The sequence below is a fragment of the Erythrolamprus reginae genome, chromosome 1 (assembly GCF_031021105.1).
Source record: "Erythrolamprus reginae isolate rEryReg1 chromosome 1, rEryReg1.hap1, whole genome shotgun sequence".
In the NCBI taxonomy this organism is placed as follows: domain Eukaryota; kingdom Metazoa; phylum Chordata; class Lepidosauria; order Squamata; family Dipsadidae; genus Erythrolamprus; species Erythrolamprus reginae.
In genome coordinates, this window is record NC_091950.1 from 17,231,994 (window position 1) to 17,258,212 (window position 26,219).

The window sequence follows — 26,219 nt, forward strand, 5'->3', positions numbered from 1 at the left end:
CCGGGAGCTGCACTGGTTGCCAATTGGTCTCCGGGCCCAATTCAAAGTTCTGCTTATGACCTACAAAACCCTATATGTCTTAGGACCAGATTATCTTTGGGACCGTCTTCTGCCTCATGGATCTCAGCGGCCGGTAGGACCCAGAGAATCAGCATTCTCCAGGTCCCACCGGCCAGACAATGTCGACTGTCCGGGCCTAGGGGAAGAGCCTTCTCTGTGGTGGCCCCGGCCCTTTGGAACAAACTCCCTCCAGAGATACATACCACCCCCTCTCTTTGGGCCTTTCGTAAAGCTTTAAAAATCTACCTTTGCCGGCGGGCATGGAGGCCGTGAGTGATGATACGAGATATGATTGGATTGGATGAATGTGTGTGAGTGTACATGGGGTCTTTTAAAATGTTTTAGTAAATTTTCATATTTTATAGTACTATTAATAGAAAACTGGAGTTACAGAGGTTACAGAAGTAATATTTTACTAGGTCAAAAAATGGATTTTATACAAACAGCACTGCCAATAGCTGACCTAAATATAAGAATTTTCAATGGAATCTGTATATCTGTTTTACTCGAATTAAAAATATGTTCTGTAGGCACTTTTAGATCCTTTTTTGTTTTATACAGAACTGCTTTACAATGTTTGGTGAACTGTGGAAAATGACAATTAATTTCATTCTAATCAGTAGATAAACTTAGAAAGTGTAAGTTACGTAGAGATATGTTAAATGCAAAGCAAACATTTTTGTACGTTTCCTCCTTGTGATATATCTATATTTAGTTTTGTGTAGTTCTCCACATTTCTGCTTTGTTGTAGTTCCTTTTCTCAGTCCCGTTGTGGTTAGCTATGGCCCAGCTCCTGCCCCAAGGACTGTGGATGTGGGGGAGACATCCACATGCCGCAGGCCTGTTTTGCTCCAGGTAGAATCTGCTGATGAAGGCTCCTCTGACCAAGATGACATGAGTGACAGGGAGGAGGAAAGTGTGGCAGACAGCTCACAAGGAGATCAATTATCTAGCTCCTCCTTGGATTCAGAACAAGAGTTAATGACACAGCCATGCATGCAGAGAGCAATGCATAGGCAACAAGTGAGAGATTATTATCAAAGAAAATGAGGCCACCTGTGGTTGGGTGGGGCTGCGGTAATTAGTGAGGCTGCTATAAATAGCAGTCTGTGGGTTTGGCCATTGTGGAAGATTATCTGATCATTGTGTTTCGTGACTGCCTTGCTGACTTCAACCTTTGTGTGCTGATTTTCCCCCCCTTTGAAACTAAACCAGAGCAAAGTGTGTTTCACTTTGTAAAAGAAGAAGGACTGTGAATTGTCTCACAGCTGCAAGATAAGTATCTCAGAACTGATAAGGGACTTTTACACATTACCAGTTTGTTTGGAGACGAGTGCTCTTTGCTATACAAAAAGAGGGCTTAGTTTATTTGAATTTTCGGTATAAAGAACATTGTTTTGAATTTTCAAACGTGTGTGTGTGTCTGAAATTTGTATCTGTGAATTTTCGGGAGGATTCTACCAGAGAGCTCGACAGAACAAGTCCCAATTTATTTCTTTGTTTAAAACAATAATATACCTGTCCTTTTTCCAAATGCTTGCTTGCTTAGAAACATAGAAACATAGAAGACTGGCGGCAGAAAAAGACCTCATGGTCCATCTAGTCTGCCCTTATACTATTTCCTGTATTTTATCTTACAATGGATATATGTTTATCCCAGGCATGTTTAATTTCAGTTACTGTGGATTTACCAACCACGTCTGCTGGAAGTTTGTTCCAAGGATCTACTACTCTTTCAGTGAAATAATATTTTTTCATGTTGCTTTTGATCTTTCCCCCAACTAACTTCAGATTGTGTCCCCTTGCTTCTTTCCTTCCTTCCTTCCTTCCTTCCTTCTTTTTTTCCTTTTCTTTTCTTTCTAACTTTTGAATTAATTTGGTTTTTTATTTATTCTCAGCTTTACTCCCTTACTTGCATCTTTTCTTTCGGGTAACACTGAGAGAATATGCACCAATGACAAATTCCTTGTGTGTCCAATCACACTTTTATTTTATTTTATTTATTTATTTTGTGCAATACAAAATGAGGGTTTTAGTGGGTATATATCTATATACACATAATAAAATACATGATGAAGGTTATAGAGGAGATACTCATAGTAAAATATATCTAAGAAATAATAGAAAAGAAGATATAGTAATAGAACATATCAATGAAAGAATAGAAGAAGAGATATAGGGATAGAAGAAAGGTATAGGAGATATAGGAGAGTAATAGGACAGGGGACGGAAGGCACTCTAGTGCACTTGTACTCGCCCCTTACTGACCTCTTAGGAATCTGGATAGGTCAACCGTAGATAATCTAAGGGTAAAGTGTTGGGGGTTTGGGGATGACACTATGGAGTCCGGTAATGAGTTCCACGCTTCGACAACTCGGTTACTGAAGTCATATTTTTTACAGTCAAGTTTGGAGCAGTTAATACTAAGTTTAAATCTGTTGTGTGCTCTTGTATTATTGTGGTTGAAGCTGAAGTAGTCGCCGACAGGCAGGACGTTGCAGCATATGATCTTGTGGGCAATACTTAGATCTTGTTTAAGGCGTCTTAGTTCTAGGCTTTCTAGGCCCAGGATTGAAAGTCTAGTCTCGTAGGGTATTCTGTTTCGAGTGGAGGAGTGAAGGGCTCTTCTGGTGAAGTATCTTTGGACATTTTCACGGGTGTTGATGTCTGAGATGCGATATGGGTTCCAAATAGATGAGCTGTATTCGAGGATGGGTCTGGCAAACGTTTTGTAAGCTCTGGTAAGTAGTGTGAGATTGCTTGGTCAGTAAAGAATTCTATTTTACCTGTTCTATTCTATTACTCCCTACAGGTGGGATCTGCTGGTTACAGCAAGGATGGGAAGCCAAATGCACCATGATTCTCCAGATGGGCGTCACTTGGGAAGAGTGTTGTGGCAACAGAAATACGGACATGGCCTGGTCAAATTACTCACACCCGGACAACAAGATTGGCCTTCTTAGGATCCTGGGCCTTGTGAGCTGCCATCCCTGCAAAGGTAAAATGTTTTGCAACCTGTTTTAAAAACCGGACCCTACCCAGTCCTATGAAGCCATGACTAAACTCTCCTAAATGAAAAGTTCCAGATTTATCCATTACAATATTTTTTTCCTTTTGCTTCTGGGTCTCTGGGCTCTTCCTTTAAATGATGGATATCCCAGAATTTTGGTATAGACTAGTGTTCCTCAACCTCAACAACTTTGAAACCCTGTACACTTCAACTTCCATAATCCCCAGCCAACAAATAAAATAGGATAGGACAGAACAGAACAGAATAGAATTCTTTATGGGCCAAGTGTGATTGGAAACACAAGGAATTTGTCTTTGGTGAATATGCTCTCAGTGTACATAAAAGTAAAAAATATACATTTGAATAGACTAGACTAGACTAGACTAGACTAGAATAGAATAGAATAGAATAGAATAGAACAGAATGGGATGGATGGAATCGAATCAAATCAAATCGAATGGAGTAGAATAGAATAGAATTCTTTATTGGCCAAGTGTGATTGGACACACCAAGGAATTTGTCTTTGGTGCATAGGCTCTCAGTGTACATAAAAGTAAAAAATATACATTTGAATAGAATAGAATAGAATGGAATGGAATGGGGTAGAATAGAATAGAATTCTTTATTGGCCAAGTGTGATTGGACATGCAAGGAATTTGTCTTTGGTGCATAGGCTCTCAGTGTACATAAAAGTAAAAAATATACATTTGAATAGAATAGAATAGAATGGAATGGGATGGGGTAGAATAGAATATAATTCTTTATTGGCCAAGTGTGATTGGACATGCAAGGAATTTGTCTTTGGTGCATAGGCTCTCAGTGTACATAAAAAGTAAAAAATATACATTTGAATAGAATAGAATAGAATGGAATCGAATGGAATCGAATCAAATCAAATCAAATCAAATCGAATGGAGTAGAATAGAATTCTTTATTGGCCAAGTGTGATTGGACACACCAAGGAATTTGTCTTTGGTGCATAGGCTCTCAGTGTACATAAAAGTAAAAAATATACATTTGAATAGAATAGAATGGAATCGAATCAAATCAAATCAAATCAAATTGAATCAAATCAAATCAAATCGAACGGAGTAGAATAGAATTCTTTATTGGCCAAGTATGATTGGACACACCAAGGAATTTGTCTTTGGTGCATATGCTCTCAGTGTACATAAAAGTAAAAAATATACATTTGAATAGAATAGAATGGAATGGAATGGGGTAGAATAGAATAGAATTCTTTATTGGCCAAATCAAATCAAATCAAATCAAGATAGGCAAGGACACCTTTGGCCTTCGGAGATGATTTTCTTTTCAACTTCATTCCTGTAAACATCACACAAAAGAGAAATTAAAACAAAATACGGGAGAGCCCTCAACTTGGTTGCCGGCCAGCTTTCTCCTAGACTTCCCAAAAGTACCACACACCTTCGCTCCAGACTTCTGCACTTTGGGTGGGTGGGTGGGGTGAGTTTTGCACACCTCAACCGCCTGCTTTGAATCCCGCCAGACATGTTTTTTGCCCAGGGGGGTCCCCCAGTCACACACAATGTACCCGTTTGTCTCCTTCCTCCCCTGTAGTCCCCCCCCCAATCCTGTTTCCCCAGACAGTTTCTCTTCTCACTTGTTGTCTCATCTTGGTTTTTTATGTCACGGAAAACTCGGTGCGAAACAGGGAAGCCCATTGTTTGATAAAAGCTTCCTCTCGGATCCTTTCCAGCCAACGTGACTCTTTTATTTATTTATTTTTTCAAATAGAAATTTTATTTTTCTCCAACGTAGAATGAAACACAATACATCCCCTTATATAGAGCGCTGGTGAGACCACATTTGGAGTACTGTGTTCAGTTCTGGAGACCTCACCTACAAAAAGATATTGACAAAATTGAACGGGTCCAAAGACGGGCTACAAGAATGGTGGAAGGTCTGAAGTATAAAACGTATCAGGAAAGACTTAATGAACTCAATCTGTATAGTCTGGAAGACAGAAGGAAAAGGGGGGACATGATCGAAACATTTAAATATGTTAAAGGGTTAAATAGGGTTCAGGAGGGAAGTGTTTTTAACAGGAAAGTGAATACAAGAACAAGGGGACACAATCTGAAGTTAGTTGGGGGAAAGATCAAAGGCAACATGAGAAAGTATTATTTTACTGAAAGAGTAGTAGATCCTTGGAACAAACTTCCAGCAGACGTGGTTGGTAAATCCACAGTAACCGAATTTAAACATGCCTGGGATAAACATATATCCATTGTAAGATAAAATACAGGAAATAGTAAAAGGGCAGACTAGATGGACCATGGGGTCTTTTTCTGCCGTCAGTCTTCTATGTTTCTATGTTTCTATGTTTCTATAGGGGCAAACACTAAAGCCATGCTTAAAGTAAAAAACACACACACACACACACACACACACACATATATATATATATATGTCACATGTTTAAGCTGAATTTGAAAATTAAGGGAGACTAGGATAGATCTATTTCAGCCTTATTTTGGCCTCATCAGCTAGAAACATTCTATGAAACTTATGTAATATTATCAAAATAAAGAAAACCTCAAAAAAGAACCATCTTTTTCCTACCTTACATTGAAAAATTACGTTACATCAGTATAAACAATATCAAACTCTACATTATCCCCATCTTAATTCATTCATTTCTACATTAGATTAATTTATTAATTAATCAATTTATCCAGTAATCACTAGAGGTTCTATATATATTTAAAATAGAACAAAAGTACTTATCATATATCACATAAACTATATTAGAAAATTCTATATGTTTAAATTCTTATTAAAAAATGAATTTGTGTCGTATCATGTCTTAAAGTAATTTATTGAACAGATTTTCACAAACACTTAAAATTCTTCAAAGTACTGTCCTTGGGCCTCTACACATTTTTTCCAGTGACTCTGCCATGACCAGTATGCGCCCTGGAAGGCGTCTTCGGGGACCTCTTGCAAGGTCTTCGTCACGGATGATTGGATATCTTCTATGGATGAAAAACAGGTTCCTTTCAGGGCTGCTTTAATCCAAGGGAACAAAACGAAGTCTGCGGGGCAACGTCAGGACTATAGGGGGTGGTGGGGCAGCGTTGGCACCTGGTGTTTGGCCAGGAACACATAGACTCGTAGCGCGTTCTGGCAAGACGTATTGTCGTGATGGAGTTGTCAGGTAGCGGAGATGTCTTTTCTCGTCCTGATGACCCTTTTTTGGAGTCTTTCCAGCACATCCATGTAGTAGGCAGCGATAACTACGATATCTGTCCTTGAGGAACAAACTCCTTATGGACCACTCCTTTACTGTTGAAAAAGACAATGAGCATTGTTTTCACTTTTGATTGGCTCATTCTTGCCTTTTTGGGCTTGGGGGACTGGTCGGTGTGCCACTCAGAGCTTTGGCGTTTTGTTTCTGGGTCATATTCAAAAACCCAGGTTTCATCACCAGTGATGATGTTGTCCAAATAATCAGGTTCAATTTTTATACGTTGCAAAAGTTCACTTGAAATTTCCGATTCCATTTTTTTCGTGACACGGTCGGCGCGCAGAGTTTAAAATAACTGATGTCCTGCCGCTTCCACAGCTTGGAGAGCACTGAGACCGGTTTCATGGCAAAGCTTAGCGTCCTCCCCCCCTACTCCAAGTACTTTGGTCCCACTCCGACCAATAGGAGCAGCGTGGGAAATTCAATTGCATTACTTTTGGAATGCACCTTGTAGAATAGAAAATAGAAAATAGAAAATAGAAAATAGAAAATAGAAAATAGAAAATAGAAAATAGAAAATAGAAAATAGAAAATAGAAAATAGAAAATAGAAAATAGAAAATAGAAAATAGAAAATAGAAAATAGAAAAAAATAGAAAATGGAAAATGGAAAATAGAAAATAGAAAATAGAAAATAGAAAATAGAAAATAGAAAATAGAAAATAGAAAATAGAAAATAGAAAATAGAAAATAGAAAATAGAAAATAGAAAATAGAAAATAGAAAATAGAAAATAGAAAATAGAAAATAGAAAATAGAAAATAGAAAATAGAAAATAGAAAATAGAAAATAGAAAATAGAAAATAGAAAATAGAAAATAGAAAATAGAAAATAGAAAATAGAAAATAGAAAATAGAAAATAGAAAATAGAAAATAGAAAATAGAAAATAGAAAATAGAAAATAGAAAATAGAAAATAGAAAATAGAAAATAGAAAATAGAAAATAGAAAATAGAAAATAGAAAATAGAAAATAGAAAATAGAAAATAGAAAATAGAAAATAGAAAATAGAAAATAAATAGAATGGAATAGAATTTTATTGGCCAAGTGTGATTAGACACAGAAGGAGTTTGTCTGGAAAAGAACTTTCAAGACAAAGAAACTTTGTCTTAAAAGAAAATTTCATCAAGAATTATAAGGAACAAATAAGTAATCAAATCATATTAGGAACCAGTCAATTGTAACTTACAAGTCACAAAGTTATAGTCATACAGTCATTCGAATAGAATAGGATAGAGTAGGGTAGGGTAGGGTAGGGTAGAATAGAATAGAATAGAATAGAATAGAATAGAATAGAATAGAATAGAATAGAATAGAATAGAGGTTATTTATTGGCCAAGTGCGATTGGACACAGAAGGAATTTGTCTTTGGTGCAGATGCTCTCAGTGTACATAAAAGAAAAGAGACATTTATCAAGAATCATGAGATACAACACTTAAAGATTGTCAAAGTGTACCAATAAGCAACCAGGAAACAACCCATATTAATATAAATCATAAGGATACAACCAACAAGTTACAGCCATACAGTCATAAGTGGGAGGAGATGGGTGATAGGAACGATGAGAATGCCTGGGATAAACATATATCCATCCTAAGATAAAATACAGAAAATAGTATAAGGGCAGACTAGATGGACCATGAGGTCTTTTTCTGCCGTCAGTCTTCTATGTTTCTAATAATAATGCAGCTTTAGTGAATAGTGTGACAGTGCTGGGGGAATTATTTGTTTAGCAGACTGAGGGCGTTCCGGGGGGGGGGACCCTTTTCCTTGTGTCTATATTAATAAAGAAAGCAACGCAAATGATTTGTCCTTCTCCGCTTTCGGAGGTGCACCCTGACTTAAACTTCTTGGCTGACCCTTTGTTTTTTCTTCTTCACCCAGAGTCCTGCGAAGGGGTGGACTGTGGAGCAGGCAAGGTTTGCAAAATGAAGCACCGGCGCCCACAGTGCGTCTGTGCCCCCGACTGCTCCCACCTTCCCAGGAAGCTCCAGGTGTGCGGCTCCAACGGCTTCACCTACCAAGACGAATGTGAGCTTCTCACGGCCAAATGCAAAGGGCAGCCCGACTTGGAGGTCATGTACCGAGGGCAATGCAAAAGTGAGTGGGGCCTCTCTTCCGTGGGTCTTTCTCCTCTCCAGGGCAGGGGTCTTGAACGGCCGAGTCCTTGGTGGCCTCAGAGCCTGGGGGTTGCCTTGCAGAGCATCACTGATGACGATACCTAGTTGGGTCATAAAACAACTACAGGTAGTCCTCGGCCTTACGACCACAACGGAGCCCAAAGTCTCTGTTGCTAAGTGAGGCCATTGTTAAGTGACTTTTGCCCCCTTTTACAACTTTCCTTGCCTTTGTGGTTAAGTGAATCACTGCGGTTCTTAAGTTAGTAACACAGTTGTTAATTGAATCTGGTTCCCTCATTCACTTTGTTTATTTGAGATTTATTGTTTATTGTTATTTGTTTATTATTTATTATTATTATTTATTTTTATTATTTGTTTATTATTTATTTATTTATTGTTTGTTTGTTTATTATTATTTATTTATTTATTTGTTATTTTTTATTTATTTGTTATTTGTTTATTATTTGTTTATTATTTGTTTATTTGTTTATTATTTGTTTATTATTTGAAACATAGAAACATAGAAGACTGACGGCAGAAAAAGACCCCATGGTCCATCTAGCCTGCCCTTTTACTATTTCCTGTATTTTATCTTACAATGGATATATGTTTATCCCAGGCATGTTTAAATTCGGTTACTGTGGATTTACCAACCACGTCTGCTGGAAGTTTGTTCCAAGGATCTACTACACTTTCAGTAAAATAATACTTTCTCATGTTGCCTTTGATCTTTCCCCCAACTAACTTCAGATTGTGTCCCCTTGTTCTTGTGTTCACTTTCCTGTTAAAAACACTTCCCTCCTGAACCCTATTTAACCCTTTAACATATTTAAATGTTTCGATCATGTCCCCCCTTTTCCTTCTGTCTTCCAGACTATACAGATTGAGTTCATTAAGTCTTTCCTGATACGTTTTATACTTCAGACCTGCCACCATTCTTGTAGCCCGTCTTTGGACCCGTTCAATTTTGTCAATATCTTTTTGTAGGTGAGGTCTCCAGAACTGAACACAGTACTCCAAATGTGGTCTCACCAGCGCTCTATATAAGGGGATCACAATCTCCCTCTTCCTGCTTGTTATACCTCTAGCTATGCAGCCAAGCATCCTACTTGCCTTTCCTACCGCCCGACCACACTGCTCACCCATTTTGAGACTGTCAGAAATCACTACCCCTAAATCCTTCTCTTCTGAAGTTTTTGCTAACACAGAACTGCCAATGCAATACTCAGATTTAGGATTCCTTTTCCCCAAGTGCATTATTTTACATTTGGAAACATTAAACTGCAGTTTCCATTGCTTTGACCATTTATCTAGTAACGCTAAATCATTTACCATATTACAGACCCCTCCAGGAATATCAACCCTATTGCACACTTTAGAGTCATCGGCAAATAGGCAAACCTTCCCTACCAAACCTTCCCCTATGTCACTCACAAACATATTAAAAAGAATAGGACCCAGAACAGACCCTTGTGGCACACCGCTTGTAACCTGTGTCTGCTCAGAATACTTGCCATTAACAATAACTCTCTGATGTCTATGCTTCAGCCAGCTTGAAATCCACTGAACTATCCAGGGATTAAGTCCAATCTTCACTAATTTATCTATCAGCTCTTTATGTGGAACCGTATCAAAGGCTTTGCTGAAGTCCAGATAGGCAATATCCACGGCACCACCTTGATCCAACACCTTTGTGACATAGTCAAAGAACTCAATGAGATTAGTCTGACACGATTTGCCTTCAGTAAAGCCATGCTGATTTGGGTCCAATAAGTTATTGTTTTTTAGATGCTGATTTATCCTCTTTTTGAGTAGAGTCTCCATCATTTTAACTACAACTGATGTCAAGCTAACTGGCCTGTAGTTTCCAACTTCTTCTCTACTGCCCTTCTTGTGGATAGGCACAACACTGGCCATTCTCCAATCCTCAGGAACATCTCCTGTTAACAGGGATTGGTTAAACAAATCAGTCAGGAGGGTAGCAATGACAGATCTGAGTTCTTTAAGAACTCTGGGATGGATGCCATCTGGACCCATTGCCTTATTTATCTTTAATCTTTCAAGTTCTTCTAAGACATCGGCTTCTAAGATCACTGGAGCTGAATCCGTACAGCTGGAAGCAATGCTATATCCCTCTATAGTATTATTTTGTAAGGTGTCTTTTGAGAAAACTGAACAGAAGTAGCTATTGAAATGGTCAGCGATCTCCTTATTCCCATCAATGCATGTATTATTCCCGGTACTAAGCTTTGTGATGCTGCAGTTTTTCTTCTTCCTATCACTAATATATCTGAAGAAGATTTTATCCCCCTTCTTTAGAGATTTGGCAATTTCTTCCTCTTTTGAGGCTTTAGCAGCATATATTATCTGTTTCGCCTCCTTCTGTCTCATTTTACACACCTCTCTATCAGCTATACTTCCAGACTCTTTATACCTCCTATAGGCAGCCTTTTTTTCATTGACTATAGCCCTTACATCATTGCTAAACCATAGCGGTTTCTTCTTCCTTTTACCTTTAGTTACTTGCTTTACATAAAGTCTTGTGGCTTTTAAGATGGCCTTTTTTAATACAGTCCACTGGGTGCTTGTTCCTGCCATTTTATCCCTCCCCTTTAATTCATTATTTAAATATTCCCCCATTGCATTAAAATTTGTTTTTCTGAAATCCAATACTTTGGTTGCAGTATAGGATTGCTCACAATCAGTTTTTACATCAAACCACAAACATAGATGGTCGCTGCAACCTAAATTTTCTCCCACCTTGACCTCTGAAACCCGATTCCCATTTGTAAAAACTAAATCTAGAATACAGTATTCTCCCCTCTAGTTGGTGTCTTAACTAGCTGTGCCATAGCTGCTCCTGTAAAGGCCTCTACTATATTCTTACTTTTGCATGTAAGGGCACTGGGGATATTCCAGTCAACATCAGGCATGTTGAAATCACCCATAACCACAATATCTCCCTTTACTGCCATTAGGGTAATCTCATCCACCATCTTGTTGTCATGTTCCTCAGATTGCCCTGGAGGCCTATAGATCACCCCAATTCTAATGACAGAACCGTCTTTATTTTGCATGCAAATCCAGAGGGTCTCCAGATCTTTACATGTATTTTGAATTAGTATTGTTTTTAGACTTTCTTTAACATAAATGGCTACTCCACCTCCCCTTCTCTCTATTCTATCCTTCCTATACAGTGTATATCCTGGTATGGATATTTCCCATTCATTGGAATCCTTAAACCATGTCTCAGTTATGGCAACCAGATCCAAATTATCTCTAGATATTATGGCCATTAACTCACAGAGCTTGTTGCTCAAGCTTCGAGCATTCGTGCACATTACCCGAAGAACATTATTTTCATTATTAGTTTGCCCCTTATCATCAACAACTACATCTATTTTATTTTCAGCTCCCTTTTCATAAGCTTCCAGAAACTGATGTATCCTCATTGGTCGGGGACAGAAATCCTCCACATCTGGTACATCTCTGTCCCCTTTACCTAGTTTAAATGCCTGTCCAAAAAAGCTCTGAATTCCTCACCGAGCACCTGGGTACCTCTGTATGATGGATGCAAACCATCCCTCTTAAACAACTCCCTATTAGACCACCTACTGACATCATGACTTACATAACCAAAACCTTCAGCTTTACACCACTGCCTTAACCACACATTAAACTCTCTGATACAACTTGTTTTACCCTCCTGGCCACAAACCGGTAACACCTCTGAGAAAGTCACTGAATCAGTTATTTTACCCAGCTCCACACTTAGACTTTGAAAATCTCTTTTTACTACATTAACATTTCTCTGGGACAGATCGTTTGTGCCAAGATGCACCACCACATCAACTTTATTACCTTTACTCACAGCCCTGACAATGTTTGTAATCCGCCTGCTGTCCCTGTGGGCAGTGGCTCCTGGAAGACACCTCATCACCTTCACCACATCCTTCCTCTGTCCCAAATCAACACCTCTGACAATTGAGTCACCCACAAGAACATGTGTCCTCTCTTTATTTCTACTAACTGGACTTGGTTTGGTGACACTATGTTCCTCATTTACAACAACTTCTCCTTTGAACATCCCCTCATTCTCCGCCTGAGGGGCCTTGTTTATTAATTGTTTATTATTTGTTTATTATTTGTTTATTATTTGTTTATTATTTGTTTATTATTTGTTTATTATTTGTTTATTATTTGTTTATTATTTGTTTATTATTGGTGTGTTTGTTTGATTGATTGGTTTTTTTTAATGCCGCCCTTCTCCTTAGACCCAGGGCAGCTTACAATATGTTAGCAATAGCACTTTTTAACAGAGCCAGCAAATTGCCCCCACAATCTGGGTCCTCATTTTACCCACCTCAGAAGGAGGGATGGCTGAGTCAACCTTGAGTCGGTGATGAGATTTGAACTGCTGACCTCCAGATCTAGCAGTCAGCTTTAGTGGCCTGCAGTACTGCACTCTACCCGCTGCGCCACCTCGGCTCTCTTTGCTTGCTGGGAAATTTTTCCGGGCTCGGGTTCTTAAGTAGAAAATGGTTCTTCAGAAGAGGCAAAAAAATCTTGAACACCCGGTTCTTATCTAGAAAAGTTCTTAAGTAGAGGCGTTCTTAGGTAGAGGTACCACTGTATTTCTCAGGTTTATGATCCCACCAGTTCTTTACCACTGATAGATGGTAGTTGTGGCACAGGTTCCAATGAGGCATCTGGGCCACGTAGCTGTGCCTTTGTTTGTAGTCCCGTCTGTGTGAGTTTCTTGCAGCCGCCGAGAATATGATCAATTGTTTCCTTATTATTATTATTTTATTCACAAAAACACAGTAATACAGAGCAAACGAGATTGATATGCAGGATTTTGTATCACAATATCACAAGTCAAATACTTCCTAAGCGTCTAGGTCTGTGTGATGTATTTTCGTATGATGCGCGCAAATCCAAGTACGGTGGCCTTTTGCAACTGACAGATTATGATTTTGTCAATTTGAAAACAATAAACATTATTATTATTATAGAAAGATAGAAGTCTGACGGCAGAAAAAGACCTCATGGTCCATCTAGTCTGCCCTTATACTATTTTCTGTATTTTATCTTAGGATGGATATATGTTTATCCCAGGCATGTTTAAATTCAGTTACTGTGGATTTATCTACCACGTCTGCTGGAAGTTTGTTCCAAGGATCTACTACTCTTTCAGTAAAATAATATTTTCTCATGTTGCTTTTGATCTTTCCCCCAACTAACTTTTTTTTAATAAGTTTTTTTATTAAATTTTTTCACAACGAACAAACAAAAACTTTAAAAAAAAGTGCCCAACACCAATAACCCCTCCACCATTTAGAGGGTTCAGTTATTTACAGTAAATTTCAATTTCTTCCTTAGCTCCGGTTTACATTTCTTTACATGCAAAGAGTGATTGAAGTTTATTTTTACATTGTCGTCATATATTCTACGTAAGATATAATCTTTCACCTTATTCCATCGTGCCATCAGCTTCTCCAATTTATTTTCATCACAGTTAATTAATCTTCATTCACTTTGAAATTACGGAAACAAGATTAATCCCCCAACTAACTTCAGATTGTTCTTGTGTTCACTTTCCTATTAAAAACACTTCCCTCCTGGACCTTATTTAACCCTTTAACATATTTAAATGTTTCGATCATGTCCCCCCTTTTCCTTCCGTCCTCCAGACTATACAGATTGAGTTCATTAAGTCTTTCCTGATAAGTTTTATGCTTAAGACCTTCCACCATTCTTTTAGCTCGTCTTTGGACCCGTTCAATTTTGTCAATATCTTTTTGTATTATTATTATTATTATTAGTAGTAGTAGTAGTAGTAGTAGTAGTTTTATTATTAGTTTTATTATTGGTATTAGTATTAGTAGTATTATTTTGATTTATTTCGATTTATATGGCTACTCATCCTGATACCGTGACTCCAGGCATCCTTGTATTGTGTTCCATAGGGATGGAAGGAGCCTCCATGTCAAGAGACAGTCTACCTCTCAATGTCTTTCTTTGCCACAGAATCTTGCTCCAGCGTGGTCTGCCCCGGAACCCATACCTGCGTGGTGGATCAGACCGGGAGCGCCCACTGTGTGATGTGTCGCGTCGAACCTTGTCCAGACCCCACCAGCCTGGACCATACAATCTGTGGGAACAACAACGTGACCTACCCTTCTACCTGCCACCTACGGCGAGCCACCTGCTACTTCGGTCAATCCATAGGGATCCGGCATTACGGAAGGTGTACATGTAGGTCTGGCTTTGATGGGGGAAACCTAGCATGGAGATGGGTTATTTCAATTTTTTAAAAAGATAAAATTTAAGATAAAAAGATTTTTTTAAATTTAAGATAAAAAGATTTTAAAAAAAATTATGATTATTATTTTTTTAATTAAGATTAAAAGATTTTTTTAAAAAAATTAAGATAAAAAGATTTTTTAAAAAATTAAGATAAAAATATTTTTTTTAAATTAAGATAAAAGATAAAAAGATATCTCTGGGGTGTTCTGCTTTGATTTTGGTGTTTTTTTTAATGGTACCATGTTATGTTTGTGTGTATGTTTGGTTTTTTAAATAAGGGTCTTTTAATTATTTTAAATATTAGATTTGTTATATGTTGTTTCATTATTGTTGATAGCTGCCCCGAGTCTACGGAGAGGGGGCGGCATACAAATCTAATAAATAGATAGATAGATAGATAGATAGATAGATAGATAGATAGATAGATAGATAGATAGATAGATAGATAGATAGATAAATTAATAAATTAATAAATTTTAAAAAATAAAAAATAAAATAAAATAAAGTAAAATAAAATAAAATAAAGTAAAATAAAATAAAGTAAAATAAAATAAAATAAAATAAAATAAAATAAAATAAAATAAAATAATAAAATAAAATAAAATAAAATAAAATAAAATAAAATAAAATAAAATAAAATAAAATAAAATAAAATAATAATAAAATAAAATAATAAAATAAAATAATAAAATAAAATAATAAAATAAAATAAAATAATAAATAATTCTGTTTTAATCTCTTGCCCCATTAAGGCATGTTTGAAGGGTTAAGTTTTTGATAATGTGACAGAGGGTGGGGTTCAGGAGTGAGTTTCTACCCGTGCGGTGCGGATGCTCCGATAGTGGCGTGATGATGATGCAGGGCCTCTAGGAGGCATAAGTGGTTACTCAGAAGTAGGTTTACTCGTGAGTAGCACTGCTGACTCATGAGTACAGCGAAGCCGTTAATGACTTTAGTTTCACTTTGAAAAGACCATGGGGAAAAAATAATAATAATTTCTAAATCAACTCCCCCTGGATATTCGTACTGCCCCCACCCTCCTTGCCTTTCATAAGAGTCTTAAGATACAATTATATCACCAGACTTGGGCCATTTGGACCTTAGCTCCTGGCCAAGGAATGATTGTATGGTGGCTGTACAAATGGGTATAATTGATTTTAATATAACTAGGGATTTTAGATAGTTATGCAATTTTAATTTAATTGGATTTAATTTTATTGTAACCTACTATTTTTTATGTTTGTTTGTTTGTTTGTTTAATTAATTAATTAATTAATTAATTAATTAATTCGATTTTTATGCCGCCCTTCTCCTTAGACTCAGGGCGGCTTACAACATGTTAGCAATAGCACTTTTTAAAAGAGCCAGCCTATTGCCCCCACAATCTGGGTCCTCATTTTACCCATCTTGGAAGGATGGAAGACTGAGTCAACCTTGAGCCGGTGATGAGATCTGAACCGCTGACCTACAGATCTACAGTCAGCTTCAGTGGCCTGCAGTACAGCACTCTGTATGTTGTAAGCCACCCCGAGTCCTCAGAGAGGGGCAGCATAGAAATCCTAATAATAATAATAATAATAATAATAATTATTATTATTATTATTATTATTATTATTTATTAGATTTGTATGCCACCCCTCTCCGTAGACTCGGGGTGGCTTACAGCAATGATAAAAACAATATTTAATGACAAATCTAATAATTAGAATCTAAAATAACAATAATACATTTTAAAAGTCTAAAAAACAAGAAACCCCAATATATAAAAAGCATACATACAGTCATATCATACCCAAAAAACTACATAGGCAGGGGGAGATGTTTCAGTTCCCCCATGCTTGACGACAGAGGTGGGTTTTAAGGAGTTTACGAAAGGCAAGGAGGGTGGGGGCAGTTCTAATCTCTGGAGGGAGCTGATTCCAGAGGGTCGGAGCCGCCACAGAGAAGGCTCTTCCCCTGGGTCCCGCCAAACGACATTGTTTAGTTGACTGGACCTGGAGGAGACCAACTCTGTGGAACCTAACCAGCCACTGGGATTCGTGTGATGATGATGATGATGATGATGATGATGATGATGGGTGTGATTCAATTAACAACTGCCTTGCTTAGCAATGGAAATTCTTGGTCCAATTGCAGTTGTTTTGTTCAGGATTATCAGGAAAGATGCCAGGCAAAAAAAAAAAAAGACTAAAAAGGATTAATTTGTTCTTTTTTTCTCCCCCTTTCACAGTTGTGAATAAAAACACGTTGGACATGCATGATGCTGAAGAGAACAACATCTGAAAATCTATTTTGGGGTGATTTATCCAATTCCTAACGTTCGGGGGCATTATCTGTTATAATGTGCAGACTGTACATTATATATCTGGTATTTATTAAAACCAAAAGCAAAAAAAAAATATTTATATAAATAGAAATCAATGTAACCTACATCCCTACGCATTTTGATTCTTGAGTCATAGTCTGTACCAAGGGTATCAGGACATAAGGTCAAAAAAGTCAAGATGGTGGCAAGAAATCGTAGCCTCGCCCATTTACAAAGAGGCGGGGCTTTGATCTCTCCATCGCTGCCACCATTTTGAATTTTTAAAATCCTGCTTCTAGCGGATCCTCAAACCCCTTTCACAAAGATTTTGCTCCAGAAGGAAAATCTTCAATTGTTCCACTTGTAATGAAAGTCCATTTTTATCATTTCAAAAGATTGCAAGTTTGCTTCATTCAAAATCAGGCTTATATTCTCTCTAGAACTCCCTAAAATATTTTATTTGTTCATTTTCTTTACCCTTGTTTTGTCTTTCTGCATATGGCCTGGCTGTTTATTGCTGCATATAGCTTTGTTCCCCAAACTCCCAGCTTGCCTCGTTTCCTCATTCAACTTGTAGTGGACTGCATGCTCGCAGTCGGTGTTAGTGGGGGGTCAGAGGTTGACCTCAAGGTCTATCCCTTGTGGGGTGCCTCAGGGGTCGGTCCTCTCCCCCCTGCTATTCAATATCTACATGAAACCGCTGGGCGAGATCATCCAAGGGCATGGGGTGAGGTATCATCAGTATGCTGATGATACCCAGCTGTACATCTCCACCCCATGTCCAGTCAGCAAAGCAGTGGAAGTGATGTGCCAGTGCCTGGAGGCTGTTAGGGTCTGGATGGGTGTCAACAGGCTCAAATTAAACCCTGACAAGACGGAGTGGCTGGGGGTTTTGCCTCCCAAGGACAATTCCATCAGTCCGTCCATTCCCCAGGGGGGGGGGGAATTACTGACCCCCTCGGAGAGGGTCCGCAACTTGGGCGTCCTCCTCAATCCACAAGTAACATTAGAGCGCAATCTTTCAGCTGCGGCAAGGAGGGCGTTTGCCCAGGTTCGCCTGGTGCACCAGTTGCGGCCCTATTTGGACTGGGACTCATTGCTCACAGTCACTCATGCCCTCATCACCTCAAGGTTCGACTACTGCAACACTCTCTACATGGGGCTACCTTTGAAGTGTTCGGAAACTTCAGATTGTGCAGAATGCGGCCGCGAGAGCAATCCCTAAGTATGCCCATGTTTCGTCAACACTCCGTGGCTTGCACTGGCTGCCGATCAGTTTCCGGTCACAATTCAAAGTGTTGGTTATGACCTATAAGGCCCTACATGGCATCAGACCAGAATACCTCTGGGACCGCCTTCTGCTGCACGAATCCCAGTGACCTTCTCCGGGTCCCGTCGACTAAGCAATGCCGTCTGGCAGGGCCCAGGGGAAGAGCCTTCTCTGTGGCAGCCCCAGCCCTCTGGAATCAACTCCCCCGGAGATTAGGACTGCCCCCACCCTCCTTGCTTTTCGTAAGCTCCTGAAAACCCACCTATGTCACCAGGCATGGGGAAATTGATATACCCCTCAGCTATTATGATTTATGTATGGTCTATTTGGGTTGTATGATTGTTTTTTACTATAAGGATTTTAAATATTGTTTTTAATATTGGATTTGTACTCTGTATATTGTCTGTTGTGAGCCGCTCCGAGTCTTCGAAGAGGGGCGGCATACAAATCTAATAAATAATAATTTTTTTAAAAACCCTGCTTAGGCAGGAAACCCTACACTACTTCAGACAAGGTGTAACTTGCATAACAACCATCTTGCCTAGTGATGGAAATTTAGTCCCCATTTTGTTCGTACGTTGAGGACTACCTTATACATCTCTACTCAGAAAATTGGAAAGCTTAAAAATATTCCAAGTTACAGGAGTTCTTTGTGTAAATAGGGGGGGGGGGTTGTGTGGATTGGGAGGTATCATGTTGATGATAACCAGTTTCAATCAATTTTATGTACACTGCTCAAAAAAAAAATAAAGGGAACACTTAAAAAACAGAATATAACTCCAAGTAAATCAAACTTCTGTGAAATCAAACTGTCCACTTAGGAAGCAACACTGATTGACAGTCAATTTCACATGCTGTTGTGCAAATGGAATAGTTGTGCAAATGAAATATTCAATGAGAATATTTCATTCATTCAGACCTAGGATGTGTTCTTTGAGTGTTCCCTTTATTTTTTTGAGCAGTATATACAGTATATCCATTTTAAATTTGTCACCTGCTTCACGACGTGTGTTGTAAAATGTGTACACAGCATTCTTTTGCTGACGGAATGATCTGCCAGAAATAATAATCTTTCTCTTTGTGAGTTTAAAACAGGCAATTTCTCTATTTTTGTATGCTTGAGTCTCTGATGTTTTTATTTTATTTTTGGGTTCTTTCAAGTCAGCCTTGGTTTTGCCGATGCCCAGACAAGTGTCTTCATTTTGGAAAGATTTCAAAAGTGCTTTGCCATTGCTTCCTTCTTAGGGCTGAGTCAGGATGACTGGCCCAAGGTCACCCACCTGGCTTTGCAGTGCCACAAGCAAAAGGAGTTGGGGGAATCCCACGATGGGATTCCGGGGGCGGGGCTTTGACGTCACGGAGACTCCTTCCTCCCTGTTTCGGCCGGCCAGGAAGTAGTCTCCGTGACGTCAAAGCCCCGCCCTTGGAATCCTATCGTGGGATTTCCCACTTCCTTTTGTTTGCAGCGCCGCAAGCAAAAGGAGGTGGGGAATCCCACAATGAGATTCCCCAGTCTCCTCCCGGGCGGTGGCGTTTCGCGGTGTTCGAGCGAACGCCGAACCCGAACTTTACCTGAACTTTTAAAAAAGTTCGAGTTCGGGTTCAGCATGCCGAACACTGCAAAGTTCGGCACGAACCCAAACTTTGCAAGTTCGGTTCACCCAGCACTAGCCACGACTCCTTAATACAATTCCTCATGTTTGTGGTGACCCCCAACCATAAGTCTAGTGCCAATTCTCCCAACTGAGCTCTAAGCTGATTGGCAGGAAGGTCAGAGGGACGCCCCTAGTGTAAACACCTGATTGGTCGGATTGTAAAAATATGTTCCAAGGCACCAGAATAGAAGCTTTAGTTCCTAACACCATGGGGAATTTATTTCCTTTTACAATTTTGGGCTGAATGAAATTGGCTGGCAATCTCTATTTTGCCCAAATGAGAGATTGTTTTATAACATTCAGGGCAAAACAATTGAAGGAACCCTAATAAATGCGTTCTTATCCTTCCTCTGGATTTCTCGTTTATGCAAAATTATTCAAGGGGGACTCGGATGTTGCCCCAAACATTGCAATCTACCTGACTTCATGGGAGCTTTCTCTGCGTTTTGGGGGAGCAACCCTCCCAAGTTTTAATAAATTGCTTTCTTATTTTCACCTGTAAAATCCTGACGGTTGCACAATTCAATTAACAGGAAGCCGAATCAAGTTTCTCGCTTTAAACCCGTAAACGGCAGCGTTGCGGTTTGGGATAGTTTTGAATCAAGTGTGTGAGAAGCTACAACTCTTCTAACTAAAAGAATTTTGGTGGGCCCCTATTTAATTTTTCTCAGAAAAACGAACAGATGTGTCTTCTTACCACATCCAGCTTGACAAATCATCCAGAGCTCAAAGATTTATGGCTGCCGTAATTCGCTTCTGAAGAATTGTCAAATTACTCCAGATGGAATGGTTCTGATTTTACAAAATAGGGAGCAAGGGGAAAACAGGGTTCACTCCGGCCAAATGGAAGAGGCAGGGAATTTGGTGTGCTCCAGTAGTTGTTGCACCTCAAACAGGACACAGAAAACCAGAAGGTCAGGAAACACCATCTGCACACACACACAAACACTGGTGATGAACAGGAACTTACTAAAGTTAATTTCTCTTGTGGGAGGTTGCAGCCTTCTGCTTGAAAAGCGTTGATTCGTTTTGGCTCCTGGACAGAATGTGCCTCTCACTGCGAGGTGCAATTCTATGAAAACACATTGCGTAGTCCAGCACATTGAGAAAAATGGGAAATAAGAATAAAAGTTTAGAAGTTATATAAAACTCCCGTCAAGATCAAATGACAGAGTTGGAGGTCTTCTAAACTTGAGCAGGATACCCAATATCAGTTCAAACAAATGATTATACAACCTCTTTTTTAAAAAAATAAATTTTATTTATTTTCAAATATAATTTTTAAAAAACAAACAAATGAAAAAGAAAGAAGAAAAACTATTATCAACATAGAGTCAGTATTTCTGCATTGCTACATCAGATATTTCATTATGACCTATGATCACAAGATCCTTATTCGAATCATTAATATTTACATATTTACATCCTATGTTTTATTAACTTTTATGTATCATTTGTGATTTTCTTATTTCTGTTTCTTAACTAAATCCATCTGTGCCATTGTGCCCATACCTTGTAATACTCAGAATCTTTTTGGCCCCTTAACTCCATCGTCAGTTTGTCCATTTCGGAACAGTTATATATTTTATTCATTATTGCTTTTTCTGTCTTCTTCCAAAATTGGGTGAAGGTAATTCTGGAAGCAGTTGTAATATGTAATATTAAGGGGTTTTTTTTTGCTTTACCATACTCCTTTTGGAATATTCCTAATAAGAATATTATTATTATTATTATTATTATTATTATTATTATTATTATTATTATTATTATTATTTATTGGATTTGTATGCCGCCCCTCTCCGCAGACTCGGGGCGGCTAACAACAATGATAAAAAACAACAGGTAACAATCCAATTTAATAAAACAACTAAAAACCCTTATTATAAAAACCAAACACACACACAAACATACCATACATAACTTGTAATGGCCTAGGGGAAGGAATATCCTAACTCCCCCATGCCTGGCGACAAAGGTGTCTGTATCATCTCTTGTAACCATTTGTGGATTTTCATCCAGAATTTTTTTGTCTCAGAACATAACCACCACATGTGAAAGAAGGTGCCATTATATTTTTTTTACACTGCCAACAATTTGAGCTCAATTTTGGATATATTTTAGCCAACTGGGTCAGTGCCAGATAGTAATTTTGTAGTAATTTTCTTTGTAAAATGTTGATTTTGATATTTTAAAATTTCTATTCCATATTTGTTCCCAGTCTGCCAAGTGAATATTATGACCAATATTTTTGCCCATGTCACCATGGGTCCTTTTACCCCATCTTTGTGTCTTTTTAAAGACCTTCAGTGATGCAGCACCCACAACTTCTGGAGGCAAGTCGTTCCACTGGTTAATTGTCCTCACTGACAGGAAATTTCTTCTTAATTCTAGGTTGGTTCTCTCTCCTTGTGATTAGTTTCCACCCATTGCTTCTTGCCCTACCCTTAGGTGCTTTGGAGAATAGGTTGACCCCCATCATCTTATGGCAGCCCCTCAAATATTGGAAGACTGCTATCATGTCAGCCCTAGTCCTCCTTTTCATTAAAGCTCTTCAAGAACGAAGCTTGTTCAAGACGTCTTCAAGAATGATGCCTCACCATCCTAATTTTTATTAGTCTGTTGCTACTTATTGTATGTGCCTTGTACTCGCTTATGCGACATTAGCAATCACCTATGATTGTGGACCTTGAGTTGTTCTTTGCATTTACAGGAACGGTTTTATTTCTGCTTTATTGCCTGTAAAGTGCTTAAAACAGCTGGTGAGTGGATATACAGCTAATAATAAACTGTCAAAAACTTTCAATCACTCGATTGTCTTTTCAGACTAGTCACAAGCGCAAACAGCTTACTGCCCTAGGACCAAAATACAGTGTTCCCTCGATTTTCGCGGGGGATGCATTCCGAGACCGCCCGCGAAATTCGAATTTCCGCGAAGTAGAGATGCGGAAGTAAATACACTATTTTTGGCTATGAACAGTATCACAAGCCTTCCCTTAACACTTTAAACCCCTAAATTACAATTTCCCATTCTCTTAGCAACCATTTAGATTATTACTCACCATGTTTATTTATTAAAGTTTTTTTTTTAAAAAAATTATTAAAGGTGGACGAAAGTTTGGTGATGACATAAGACATCATCGGGCGAGAAAAACCGTGGTATAGGGGGGGAAACTGCGAAGTATTTTTTAATTAATATTTTTGAAAAACCGTGATATAGACTTTTTGCGAAGTTCGAACCTGCGAAAATCGAGGGAACACTGTACAGTGGTTCCTCGACATACGAGTCTAATTCATTCCAGACCCAAGCTCGTATGTCGATCAACTCGCATCTCGAACGAATGCCTTTAGACTTTGTTTTTCACACCGAGATAACTGGAAGCAAGGAATTCTTGCACCACCTAGTGGAAGCTCGGCTCGTATTCCGAATTTGAGCTCCGGTGTTCAACAGAAATTTTGCTCGCGTCTCGGCTTGTAACTTGGAATACTCGCATGTGGAGCAGCTCGTATCTAGAGGTACTACTGTATTTGGCTTTTGAGAGGAATTCTTTCTTCAGTTTTCAAACCAGCAGAAGTGGTTCATGTTTAGGCTGCTTCCATTTCAGCAGGCCTCCAAGCAGTGAAGGGCTACCAAAATGTTTACTACCACACTGTGGGCGTGGCTTATGCAGGACGCCCTCCATTTTCTTTCAACATCTTTCAGGGCAAATTGGGTGCTTTGGGGTGGAGCTCTATTTTCGCTACCCCACTATGTTCCCCCCCACCATCCGGGCAGTAGCTCACCCCTGCCTCCAAGGTAGCTCGGAAGAGTAGTAAAGATTATATCCTTGGTTCTGGGAGAGGAAAAACTACCCCAGGTTCACAATTTGGGGGTCCTCCTAGACTCACAGCTAAGATCTCCGGAGAGGGGCAGCATACAAGTCTAATAAATTATTATTATTATTAATTACTATTAGATCAACCTCTGACAGCTGTAGCTAGGGGGACTTTTGCACAGGTTCGCCTAGTGCAGGGGTAGGCAAAGTTGGCTCTTCTATGACTTGTGGACTTCAACTCCCAGAATTCCTGTGCTCCACATGTCATAGAAGAGCCAACTTTGCCTACCCCTGGCCTAGTGCACCAATTGCAACCCTACTTGGATCAGGAGGTTTTCACGGTCACTCATGCTCTTATCACGGTTGGATTATTGCTAAGCGCTCTATATGGGGTTACCACTGAAGAGTGTTCGGAGACTACAGTTGGTCCAGAATGCAGCCGCACGAGCTGTTGTGGGTGCACCTAGGTACACCCATGTTACACCAATCCTCCGTGGACTGCACTGGCTCCCGATTGGTCTCTGGGCGCAATTCAAAGTGTTGGTCATTACTTTTAAAGCCCTAAATGGCTTAGGGCCAGACTATCTTTGAGACCGCCTTTAACCACATAGCTCCCAGCGACCGATAAGGCCCCACAGCAGGGGTCTTCAAACTTGGCAACTTTAAGACTCGTGGACCTCAACTCCCAGAATTCTAAAGCACAGCTGGCTGGAGAATTCTGGGAGTTGAGGTCCACAAGTCTTAAAGTTGCAAAGTTTCAAGACCTCTGGCCCACAGGGTTGGTCTTCTTCAGGTCCCGTCAGCTAAACAATGTCAGCTGGTGGGTCCATGGGGGAGGGCCTTCTCTGTGGCAGCTCCCGCTCTCTGGAACCAGCTACCTCCAGAGATCCAGACTTCTCCCACCCTCCTTGCCTTCCAGAAAACTGTAAAGACCTGGCTTTTCCGGAAGGCCTGGGGCCATTGATCTGATGGTACATCAACAAAATAGAAATACGAAAATAGACTAACAATCCTGGGCCTAGAAAGCCTAGAACTACAGCGCCTAAAACACGATTTGAGTATTGCCCACAAAATCATATGCTGCAATGTCCTACCAGTCAATGACTACTTCAGTTTCAACCGCAATCACACAAGAGCACGCAACAGATTCAAACTTAATACGAACCGCGGCAAACTTGACTGTAAACAATATGATTTCAACAATCGAGTTATCGAAGCGTGGAACTCATTACCGGACTCAATCGTGTCAACCCCTAACCCCCAACACTTCTCCCTTAGACTCTCCACGATTGACCTCTCCAGGTTCCTAAGAGGCCAGTTAGGGGCGTACATAAGTGCATTGGTGTGCCTTTCGTCCCCTGTCCAATTGTCTTTCCTTTCTTTCACCTATCTTATATATTCTCTTCCTTTCATATATCCTCTCCTCTAAGTTCACTTTCACCTCTTTTATATTATCACATGTCTATTTTTCTTCCTATGTATCTGTGTATTAGACAAATGAATAAATAAAATAAATAAATAAATAAACAAGATCCAGCCATAAATAGTATGTATGGGATTTTTTTAAACTCTTGGATTTAAATTGTCTTTAAATTGATCTTTAGAGGTTTTGATATTAATTGTATGTTTTAATTTTGGCCGTGAGTCCAAATAAATAAACAAATAAAGAAAAGTAGGCGTTTAATGTTCTGTCTGGGTCCCTCCAGAGGCAAACACCAATCCAAAAAGAGAATCCAGACACACTAGTAAAAAGCAAAGGCAGTTTATAGAATCCAAAGCAAACACAGGTAACAGAAAATGTCCTTACAAACAGGAACACGCTGAAACTTCAAAGATGTTTCACGAAGGCCATGAAGTAAAACAGGATTCTTGCTGTCAAAAACAACGCTGGAGATAACAAACCCACGCCTCCCCCAAGTCTTCCAGTCTTCTAGGCCACAAGCCAAGATCAGAGACGCCGAGAAGCAAAGCAGGGTCACAGAACTTCCAGTTGATAACGCTCCACATGGCTGAAAAGGCTTGCCTGCCTTTTAAACCCTGCTGAGGAGAACCACACCCAAACCCAGCTGTTGCCAATTCAGTGATGCCAATACCTTTCTAATTGGTCCCGTCTCTGAGCTGCACGTCGCTGTCTCATGTCAATTATAGCCTGTGCTTCCTCATCCAATGAGGCCAGGCTACTGGCTGGGGAGAGCCCCCCCCCCCGGGGCTCTCAGGCTGCTCCCCCTCATCCTCTTCCTGACTTTCCTCTCCCCCGTCTGCCTGGTCCTCCCCCTCCTGTTCACTGTCCTCCTCCTCCGGGCCTGGATGCAGCAGAGACACAGCCGGTCCCTGAGCAGCCTCAGGCTGAATCACAACATTTAAAAACCAGAGACCTTTAAATCATAATTTTGGTCAATGCTGGGGCCA

General features: G+C 39.4%; 1 protein-coding gene across 2 annotated transcripts in view; it reads left to right on the plus strand.

Annotated features, from left to right (window-relative positions):
• Positions 1-22,782, plus strand: part of FSTL3 (follistatin like 3) — a 54,617-nt gene extending 31,835 nt beyond the window's left edge. The window contains exons 2-6 of one of the 2 annotated variants that reach the window (XM_070732369.1): positions 2,873-3,058; positions 8,224-8,439; positions 14,490-14,717; positions 16,999-17,065; positions 22,390-22,782. In XM_070732369.1, the coding sequence (XP_070588470.1) occupies positions 2,873-3,058; positions 8,224-8,439; positions 14,490-14,717; positions 16,999-17,051 (683 nt within the window). In that variant the 3' untranslated portion in view covers positions 17,052-17,065; positions 22,390-22,782. Of the gene's footprint in view, positions 1-2,872; positions 3,059-8,223; positions 8,440-14,489; positions 14,718-16,998; positions 17,606-22,389 lie in introns of those variants that run through there. The other variant, XM_070732360.1, reaches the window with a different exon arrangement.
• The last annotated feature ends 3,437 nt before the right edge of the window (positions 22,783-26,219 follow it).